Genomic DNA, 11,319 nt, shown 5'->3' on the forward strand with positions numbered 1-11,319 from the left:
GTGGGACAGCAATTATATGTTACTATTGTCAAATGGTTCCTTGGTAAAGGGCTGACAGTTTCTTCAAAAAAGTTAAAATAATTATTTGAGCGGGCAATTTAGTTATTTTATTATTATTTTAATATTTTGTATTGAGAATTGAAAAGCATTGTTTGACAATAGAGGAGAAAATTGAGTGCGTATTTGATGTTCCTCACAAGGAGGAGTGAGTTTTCCTTCGCCCATTTGTTCGGCGGTCTTTTTTGTTCTTTAAAGGGACATAACAACTGATTAAGAACGCATATCAGATTAAATTTTAGGAAATGACCTTTATATATTTTTACTAACAAAATTAATTAAATAATAATGTAAGTTAATATTTTTGTGGTTCCGTGAACCATATCAGATATGAAATTAATAACTATGCTTTTAGATGAGCTTTTCATTCTTTATTATAACTTCTTCAAACTTCCTCACTCCTTCCTTTCGAATACAAGTCTCTAAGGCATCCTCATCGATTATTTACTCATGTATTAAAGAGAACAAGAAAAATACTTAGTACTTAGTAGGTGTGTTGTTGGAGTCATAAAAAGGGATGAATGGAGACTTAAAAACGAGTATAACAACAACCTTCAAACCCTTTGTCTGGGTGGTCAGTTCTTAACATCCAAATAGGATTTGAGGTCACATTCAGTTGTAAATTTAAAAGTACATTTTGCATTAAATTTAGCTGTGAATTCAAAAGTCAGATTAAGATATATCTAGGCTTTTCTCCAATTGCATTCAAATCTGAATGTGTAAATATCTGGTAAATCAGATATGATAAATGGTAAAATCTGATTTGAATAAGATCCATTAACATTCCTATACGAACCTAATGTTAAACAAAAGAAATACAAACTACAAACTTTTACTGCCCTATGGATCTGCACCAAAAACTAGAATAAATTTCCGAAGTACTGTGTTATTGTATTCCATGAGACAGTTACAATCAGTCACAAAGTTGAAACCCACGTCTACGTCGAACGGTGCTCGAAAACTGGAACTCAGTCAGGCCTAGATTCAATGTAGGCCTGATTTGGCACTGTTAGGCTGACACATGCTGATCCACATCACATTGAATCAGATGTGGGGCAAGTGAGGGAAATTAAGCAGCTTGATGCTGTGCGCCCAGGCATGCTACACCGCGTTCCTCATTTATTGTTCAACAAATCTCTTCTCCAAAAGAAGACGTTCAACGATTTCCCGCTTCTATATCGGGCTGCACCTGCAACGCTGCTGCCCATTGCTCTCTTTTCAATATAGCAGCTATGGAGAGCTGTCAAACTCTCTCTCTCTCTGTGCTGCTCTCTCAGCTTTTATTAGATGAGGAAGCAATAAAAGGTGGTGTACAGAGAGTCCTCAACACATAAATTCACAAGGCAGGCCATTATCAAATCAATGTGGTTGATGCTGCCTCTCCCAGGACTGGCAGTGACCACTCATCTTCTTAAATGAGTTCATAATGAGAACCAGTGGCTCAAATCTTGCTGTGGGTAGCTCTGGTTTAGCTCAGAAATCTTGAAATGAGTGGAAGCGAGGCGCTAAATTTACCTGAAGCTGCAGGCCATGGCCTTCTGCTTTTGAATGCAGAGCAGTTGGAAAGAAACACGTTACATTTAAAATACAGAGACATGGTAGAAGCAGAAGAACGAAATGAAAGAAACAACAGTTGTGATGAAGTTAATTTCATGACATAAAGAAAGCAGATCCTTTTTTTGGGTACATAACTGAAGTTTTGAAAATGCCATGTTTGGTTCTTCTGCTAAATCAGTTTTTGAAAATCTCAAGTCACAATCCCGAGGGATTTTAAAAAAAAAAAATGCATGTAAAAGGGTCGAATTTGATGTTGAATGGAATTTCAATTCTTGGATGTTACAATACCGTTCCGTTTTAAGACCACTTCTCAGTTTTGAAATCAAGGTGAACTTGGTAGAACTAGATCTTTTTTCAATGAGTGTGTTTGTTTCACCACATAAATCACGGGCCGACTTTTTCAAACCTATTTGGCCAGTATAGCGCTCAAAGTTCCCAAGCTTTTGGCCAGCTTCATTAATCTTTTGGAACCATGGACTAGATCAAGAGTGCTAGACACTCGGCACACCATCACCTAAGATTATCCCACAATAGACTATTCGCAAGCCATAGTCACGAGGCTCTGTCAAAACACATTCATTCCTCCAAACGCCTATCTACTTTTATAAAAATTCTATCTTGAGGTAAACTTTCTTTGGAAGGAAGTCTCTAACCAAAGTCAGTTGCCAACTAGATATCATTAAAGAAGGCGACCGACCATCACCATACTCGATGACAAACTTTCACTTGCTCGCCCCCACACTACTCTATGCAGTTGTTGTGAACATATTCTATGCGTCCACCACCGAAAGAATTAACCTTAACCCGTACATTTAAGGTCCAACCCTTTTCATCGAACCAGGTTTTCTACACTTATTTCCACAAAGATGACATTTACAATGCACACCTTTTAATGCGAAATATTTTTTTAAATCATGATTCCCTAATTTTCATTCTTCAATCAAAATTCCCAAACACCTCCTAAAAAATTGTCTTAAATTTTTATTTTAACTTTATGTCGAACACATTCAAGCAAGGGCGTATTAATCTTATAATTTCAAAGCCCTTAATTTACCTAAGAAAAGTCACGGAATGTCATCTAGACATCCAAATGAACCCGTTCTAAAGGTTGTTCCTAAAACCCTTTTTAACCAGAAAAGCACATACACAACGATGTATCGTTAATTTCCACATTTAAAATAACGTTTATAAATTTTAAATTTATCCTGGCGCAAGTTTTCTTACAAGTAGAAGATTCTGTATTTATGGATGATGGTAGGTGGCTCGGGTCCGGACAAACATCTGAGTCCGGGTTCTGACCTGATCGGGTCTGACCCGGGCAGCTACACGTGCATGTCAGATCTGACATTGCACACGGGTTGGACAATGGTCCCCTTCTTTCCCGAACCAGTTCGGGTTTTGCTTTTAATAAAATAGTAATAATTTCATCAATTTATTTTTATACATAATTTTGGCTGTGAAAAACTATTGTAGAACTTCCCATTGAGCCTGAAATATTTAAGTTTATTTATACAATCAATTTTTAAATATGGGGTTTTTCCTTAAAAAAGTTTGACTTGTATTTAATTAGGGCTGAGCATTAAGCCGGCCCGGCCCGATTCACAGTTTAGTCAAAGCCCAACCATCAAAGTTCAGGCCGGAGTTCGACTCGGTCTGACCCAATTTTAAAATATTTAAAATATATAAGTTTAATGTATATACATATTTATAATGAAAATATATAAAAATATAATAAAAATAATTATATACCAATCCAAAGTCGGATGAAGGCCCACCCACAGCCCAGTCCAAACCCAATCATCGAGGACCAGCCCTGGGTTCGTCTCGGTCTAACCCAATTTTGAAATATTTAAAACTATATATTTAATATATATAAATATATTTATAATGAAAATGTACAAAAATATAAAAAAAATTATATATATATATATATATATTAGTGCCCAGGACCAGCCTGTCCCCCACTCTTTTTAAGTGTAACCCTCAACTTACATGCCAACTTTGGTAGTGTGATGTTTCAGAGACTTCATCAGAAACAATTTAATAGGATTTATGTAACATCAAAATGGTATTTAAACCGTTGATCCTAGTAATCCTTATTTAGAACCCATCATAAATAGAGTTTTCGGATGTATTAAAAATAAATAAGACTAACTGCACACTTGCCATTACATTTTGTGTTTGATGCCCAACTAGGGCTGCACAACCAGTTGAGCTAACTTGGGCTCGACTCTCTTGAAAAAATTTGGCTCATGCTCGACTCGTTTATAAATAAGCCGAGTTCGAGCTTACAAAGATACTCAAAATAATAAAGGAGTCGAGTTTGAGTTTTAGGAACTCGACTTGTTTGTACTCGACTCGACTCGCAAACTGGTACTCTATATAATACTGCAATTCACTGGTTTTAATTTTGAGGGTAAAAACAAATTTTAACAAGTTACACGAGTTAGAGTTTTATGAGTTAAAACTTACATGAGTTGAACAAGTTAACCTCAAACGGCTCAACACCTACTAAACGAATTAAATGGGTTAAACGAGTCGAGTTTGATCTCGAGCTGAGTTTTTTGAGCCGAGTCGAGCTCGAGCTGGCCCTCGACTCGGCTCATGTGCAGCCCTATGCCTAACAACGAGAGAACCAAACGTTACCTCAATATGTGGCTCAGGGTTCACTTAATTTGATACATTGGTTCATCCACTTATACTACTTGCTGGGGCTTCAAATGCACCTGATCTAGTACATTATGAGTGTTATATTAGCTGCTTACCAATGAACTTTAACTCGTGGGCTAGACTCCTGAGAACGGGGGGTAATATATATGTATATATATAAAATAATAATAATAATAAAAGTTTTTCTTGTTATAATATTGCATATTTTATAAAACAGACAAAACTAAAGTCCACCTCCAACCTGCTCTTTTGTAGCCCGCATTTTATGTCTTTGAGTTGTTTTTTTTTTCCTTCTCTAAGGGTTTTTCCCGTTTAAGCCTGGAAAGTTGAGGGCAAGTTTTTTTTTTTTTATTTTTTTATTAAGGTGTGTTTAATAGTTTTGTATTTTATATCTGAACTAAAATCCATTGATCATATATGAAAAAGAAGATTTGAGATTTTCAGTTTGATCAAAACACTATATTTCACGAATAACTTTCAATTATTTCAAATCACATCGGATCTTAAATCTAAAAATATCAAACACCCATTAGAATTTTCATAATCTCCAATAACAAAAAATCATTCCAATCGTATTTGTTCAATTTGTTTTCATTTCCAGCTTATTTCACCGTTAATCCCTTGAAAGTTCTTTTTATATATATATATAAAACTTTCTTTCTCTACCGTTCCAAAAACCAATTTGAAATTCGAAGCTTCAACTTTCCGGCGAAAATCTGCTCCGTCGTTTTCGAATTCGAAGCCTAAATAAAGGCACCCGTCGCTGTCTGGCAACTATGCTTTCTTTTTGAAAGATAATAATAAACAAACCGGTTTCTGCCCCTACACTTTTCCTTTGGCCGCTTCAAGTAACGTTAAACAACAAAAATAAAACATTTTTTTTGCAAAGTAGGCTTGTTTATGTCATTTCGATAATATTCACCCGTTTCATGTCCACATTCTTGTGAGAATACTTCAATTAATACTGGGGTGTTGTTATACGTCAAGGCATTGAACGAGAGAGAGCGCACGTCAAAAACAAGGCGAGTGGTCTTCGCCTGCCACGTTGAGAACAATTTCAGATGCGGAAAGAGACCACGAAAGGGCGATGAGGATTCGCGGGGCTTGACCTTTGGGTTTTGTCCGTTTTAAGTCTGGTCGGGTTGGGAGAGAGCGGGGATGGAAGGGGCCGTACGCGTGCGTTTTTGTCACGTGACGAGAGAGAGAGAGAAGGGGAGGAGCCGCGGCGCCGGCGATCCGCGAGGTGTTGGCGAAACTACCCTCGAGGAAATGGAGAAATGACGGGGGGTTGGAGAGGAAGGGGGGCCCTCCTGGCTTCCTTCCTTTCTTCTCTCCTATTAAGTCGGGGGGATGGGGATGCAGAGGGAGGCTTTTTTTAACAGGGAAGGACTTTCTCTCTCCTTCCCTCTCTCTCTCTCTCTCCCCCTCCCTCCATTGTCGCTCTCGACAGCCATCCATTCATTGGCATCCCCTGTTTCTTTCCGCGAATTTCCTTTAATGCCCTTCACCGTCACCGCAATTAGAAGCTTCCCTCTCAATCTCCCCCTTTCTCACCCTTCTCTCTCTCGGACAAGGGACATTTCTTTCTCTCTCTCTCTCTCTCTCTCTGTCTCTCTCTCGCCCATGGGGATGAACTTCGGTGAGTTTGGCGGTGAGTTTTTGCTTTTTTCCTTTTGCTTTAGTTTCCAATTTTTCGAGGCTTGTGTTGGAGGATTGATAAGCCTAGACGCGTCTTTTTTTTTTTTCCAAATTTTTCTGTTCATTTTTTGTTTTTTCAAAGTAATTAAACGTGAATGATGGGAGTTTTGCTCGGTTCGTTTTCCTGTAAAATGGTCCAAGATTTTTATCTTTTTTTTTTTATTCTATTTGAGTGTGCCTGGTGTTGTTGTATTCTAGCGCGAATTTGGGATGATATTTTGATTGGGAGTCGAAACCTTCATGCCGACTTCGTTTTCTGTTTAGTCGGTCATTTTGGTTTAACGCATTTGTGAAGCATTATAATCTTTTACGCGATGGTTTCTTTTTTCTGAACGTTATTCTTGTGGCTGGTTCAGACGTCCTTTTGGTTTTGGGTACTCAATTTTCGTGAATTGTCCGTGCAAATCGGGCTTGTATTTGAGTTTTTGTTTCCTGGATGACTGTCGGTTCTACGGCTGTAATATGTTGTCCTTCCATTTGGGGACTTCTCTTTTGAGCTAGACCTTTTTTACCTGACTGCTTTCATAAATGGGCATTATTCATTTATTGCAGGAAGTTATTCAATCCGTTCATTCTTTCTAACATCATGATTTTATCTCTTCTTCCATGTCGGTATATATTTCATGTTGAGGTGCTTAAACTTGGAGGATTATATAAAGTTGTGGTTTTGGTGGGATGGAGAACTTACAGATGTTAAGCCCAAAAAATACTGCATCGTGTCCATGTAACGCCTTGTATTTTTATTATAAAAATTATGGATAATGAATTTTTTTAGTTTTTTGTGCCGTTATTTGACATGATAAGGTCTTATGGAATTGCCAAAAGGATGTTTCAGACCTGTTGGAGGTTCATAGGAGCTTTTTCAGGGTCACGAACTGATAGCTCCTTGATATAATTTTTGTTTTTCAGCTTACCTTATTTGGCCCCAGTACGTTTCAGTTTTCAATGTTTTCAATTCTTCTTGATATAAGTGCACATAGTTAACCGTATAATTTGTGTATTGTCTTCTTTTATGTTTCTTTGTTTTGTTCTGATGAAAACCCATAAGATAGATTCTATCATCTTTTCTTATTTGGCTCCCATAAGTTTTTGTTTACAATATTTCTGGAAATTGATACGAGTGGATTTAGTTAACCGTAGGACTTTTGCAGTATCTTCTTTTATGCTCCTCTTTCTTGTTCAGATGTACACCTATAAGATTCTGTCAAAAACGTTTCCTGTTCAGTTCAAACTCAGACCTGCAATATTCTGCCAAAAGACAGTTACTTAAGATGTTTGTTTAAGTGTTTCCTCTTCAAACCAAATTTGGGAAACTCACATGTTTAGAATTCAAATAGCACAATTTCTGCATGCCATCTAGCAAATGTTACACGGATGTGAAAAGGTACCCATACAAAGTAAGTTTTCTTGTCAGATGCACTTAGTCATGTAGCTCACCTTGTAGCCTGCTCTTCTTCTCTATGTGCCATGTAAATGTTGAATTCATTGCTCCAACACAAAATTATTCCCTTGTATCTTTCCACTTTGTTTATAAACCTAAGGAATTTTCATACCTGATTTTTCTATACAAGTTAGAACTATGTCTTCAATCATGTTGAGGTCAAATCTGGAAAATAAAATATTAATCCAGTTACAAGATGTGAAAAAAAAAAACCTTAAATCTGGGCATTTTTTCCCGAATGACTTGTCCAAAGACATTGATAAGGCAAATCCTTGTAATCTTGGATGGGAGATCCAAGGAAAGAAAAGAGTCTAGAGAGGAATATTCCTTTAGGGTGTGTAAAAGATATGTTTATGTGATCTCCACTTAGAGGGAGTGTAAAGGATAGCATGTTTTGAAACCCTTTAGGGCGTGTTTGGATGCATGAAAAGCATTTTGGAGGTAAAACTCTGTTTTTGAAAATTTGGTTTTTCAACTCGTCGTCCAACTTTTGCCTTTTCTAATTTTTCTTTGAACATTACCGTATGTCATCAACTTCCGTTATCCACAATTTTGAAAGTTTTTGTAATGATAATAAAAGGTTAGCATCTTATGCTGGTCGTGTTCTTCTGTGATGTTCAGTGCATAATTACCTCGAGTTTTCTTGATATGACCTATTCACGGTCTGTCTGGTGCTCTTGGTTTTGTGTATCTGGCATGATAATGATTGGAGATATTATGGATGCAGAAATTTTATTTAGTGATGTGTCATCAGATCTGTTGACATATATGAGTTCGCATGTAATGTAGATCACTGTGAAGTAGACCAAATTTTTTATCTGAGTGATGCTTTTCTTCTCCTGTGGTTTCAATTGTTTTAATCTTTTGTTCTGGTCTTTCAACATAAACTTTCTGGGTGGTGGTGTCCATTGCTAGAATTGTGGCTTAAGCTTGTCTTCAACTAGTTAGTCCCGTCTGATTAGATCCGAAGTTTTATAGCAGATGAAAAGTGCATTTTGCTGGTGTCGCTTCGTAATCATATGTCTGCCGTTCCAATTGTAAAATCTCTCTCTCTCTCTCTCTAATCCAAGCACCGTCTGGTGCATATTTACGTTTACACTTTTTCTGTAACTTTATTAGCTAAAAAATTTTCATGCTATGTACATGACTGGTAAGCGGTTTCTTCTGCTTAAGAGCATGCTCTGGTCCTATTTATAGGCTAACCATATGAAATCCTACTAATCTAATTTATGCATTTTCCTAAAACATGCAGATATTCTTAGAGGATTCTGCCCATGACTTTTTACATTCTATCTGGAGGCTGGAAGCAGAAAAGTAGCAGAAAATTTGCCACTTATTAAAAAGTGGTCTTGCCTACATGAGCCATCTCATACCAGGGAAGAAGCAGAGGAAAAGTAGCTTCAGCTTTCCTGTGTCTAGTTGTATGGATGAATCGCCCTCCTTGCCAGTGGGCTCTGATTCTTCAGTTGGGTCAAGTGAACCCTCTTTTGTTGCACCCCAGAAGACACCAAATATACGAGAGCCTGTTATTCTGCCAAACAGTGACATCGATGGACTTCTGGAGTGTCCCGTTTGTAGTAACTCAATGTACCCACCAATACAACAGGTTTATTCCTTGTCTTCCATTTAGCTTAAACTGTTAAAACAAAGCTTTTGAATGCGATAAAATAGGAAGTAGAAGATGTTCCTTTCTAGATGAGATGATTCTCTGCCTAGGCAGGGCTCTTATGTGGTGAGTTGCATATCCTGTGCTACACTTTCACCTAGCTTTCCGAAGCAACTATGGAACCCTTCGGGATTCCCCTGAATCACCTTTCCTTTTGATTTTTCAAAGTTGAAATGACTAATGAAAACTGCCATCTTTGTAAGACATAATTCTACTGTTGCTTAATGAAAGCAAATGACTTGTTAGTTGGGTGGAGGAAGAGGAAGAAAAGGTCAGACATATCGTGGATAGTTTATAGCCTTATGGATAGTTGGATGTTTTCAGATGGAAATAGTTAATACTCATGAATGTTTAATCTATCTATGTAAAAGACAACCATCCACAAAATCTTATTTGTCTGGGGTTGGCATGCATGGAACTGCTATTAGTAGTCTGAATTTATGACAGGTTATTTTCAATCACTTCATATTGTCCTTTTGGTTTGTAAAGTTTGATCTTATTTAGTTATTTTTGTTCAGAAAGAAAAACTGTTTATATGGCCGTAGAGAGGGCCTTCTATTGTGATTAGTTAAGCTTTAGTAATGGCAGAGCCACAAGGATTTTCGTCATGTTGCTCAGGAGGAGGACGAAATATCTAAAGCTTGATCACATTCCACCGTTGCTATTGAGGTTTTAAACCCTGGGATTCTTGACTCAACTTGGAGCAGGTTGACTCGTGACTTGTCAGGTCAAGTCTGTATCAGCCTGGTTTTGACAACTTGATTTCACAGAAATTACATTTATATATGTATATTGCAATGCATATAATTCATTATAACACCGCTATGTTATATATAATATGTATAATAAATTGGTAATGCATATATATATATATATATATATATATATATATATATATATATATATATATATATATATATATATATATATATATATATATATATATTATGCAACTCTTGTTTTAATGTATTTTCTGTAGTCATATTATTCTCACATGTATTGTATGTAATGATATAGTGAAATTTATTTTTATATATATGTATACCTGTATAGTTTGCTTCCTAAATCTTCTGTATGTATGTTAATGATTGATCACATGCTTTTGCAGTGTCCAAGCGGTCACACGCTCTGTTTTGATTGCAAATCTAGGGTGAATAACAGATGCCCTATTTGTAGAAAGGAAATTGGTAACATCAGATGCCTAGCATTGGAAAAACTGGCAGCTTCTCTTCTTCTACCTTGCGCATATCATCAATTGGGTTGTGAAGAGATGTTCCCTTATTACAGTAAGGTAAAGCATGAGGCTCGATGTGTTTTTCGACCCTATAGCTGTCCCCATCCGGGTTCAGATTGTTCGTTCACTGGTGATGTGCCTTCACTGGTGGAACATCTAAGGTTATCTCACAAGGTGGATCTTCAGAATGGTTGCACCTTCAATCATCGGTATGTGAAACAGGACCCCTGTTCAGTGGACAACGTTTCTTGGACATTAACTGTAAGTTCTCCTTGCCCTTTAAGAACCATTTTCCATGATAGATAGCAACATCATTGGTTCGGAAGCTGAGCAACATATTTCTTGGTCCCAACTACATGAATAATTTAGAGAAACGCTGGAACCGGGATTGCTGATAATCTGCCTTGAACGAACTTGAAGTCTTGAACTGTCTTGAGTCGCTTCCATGGCTTTGTTCACACTGTTTTTCTGTTGCTAATTGTTATTCTAATCTACCCAAATAGCCGGAGAAAGAATCTCTTTTCCATTTTCCTGAGTTTCATCTTTTTAAATTGTTTCAGCTGTTCAACTGCTTTGGCCACTTCTTCTGTCTACACTTTGAAGCGTTCCGACTGGGTGCTGAACCTGTATACATGGCTTTCCTCCAATTTTTGGGTGAGGACTCTGATGCCAGAAAATTTGGCTACTGCCTTGAGGTTGGTGGAAATGGACGGAAACTGACATGGCATGGTGTGCCGAGGAGCATCAGAGATGATCACCGGAAGGTTCGCGATAGTCATGATGGGCTCATAATCCAGAGAAGCTTGGCTCTCTACTTCTCTGGCGGTGACAGAAAGGAGTTAAAACTCAGGGTCACTGGCAAGATATGGAAGGAGATCTGAAGCGCTTTTAAAATTGACAGAAAGCGGCAAAACTCCAAAAAGATTGTTTAATATGTAAATCTGTAATTCTATCTCCATTCTTTAAATGAAAGAAGAATGGTCCTGTTTCCCCCTT

The 11,319-nt window shown here is 37.3% G+C and overlaps 1 protein-coding gene across 2 annotated transcripts; it reads left to right on the forward strand.

Moving 5' to 3' along the window:
• The first annotated feature begins 5,640 nt into the window (after positions 1-5,640).
• On the forward strand, positions 5,641-11,319 carry LOC116261573 (E3 ubiquitin-protein ligase DIS1-like). Of its 2 annotated transcripts, none has more exons than XM_031640412.2 (4): positions 5,641-5,923; positions 8,676-9,029; positions 10,198-10,584; positions 10,884-11,319. In XM_031640412.2, the coding sequence occupies exons 2-4, from the start codon at positions 8,781-8,783 to the stop codon at positions 11,202-11,204; spliced, it is 957 nt and encodes a 318-aa protein (XP_031496272.1). In that variant the 5' UTR covers positions 5,641-5,923; positions 8,676-8,780; the 3' UTR covers positions 11,205-11,319. The 2 variants fall into 2 exon arrangements, with proteins under 2 accessions (XP_031496272.1, XP_031496263.1); XM_031640403.2 differs by having other exon boundaries at positions 5,642-5,935.

The sequence above is a fragment of the Nymphaea colorata genome, chromosome 1 (assembly GCF_008831285.2).
Source record: "Nymphaea colorata isolate Beijing-Zhang1983 chromosome 1, ASM883128v2, whole genome shotgun sequence".
In the NCBI taxonomy this organism is placed as follows: domain Eukaryota; kingdom Viridiplantae; phylum Streptophyta; class Magnoliopsida; order Nymphaeales; family Nymphaeaceae; genus Nymphaea; species Nymphaea colorata.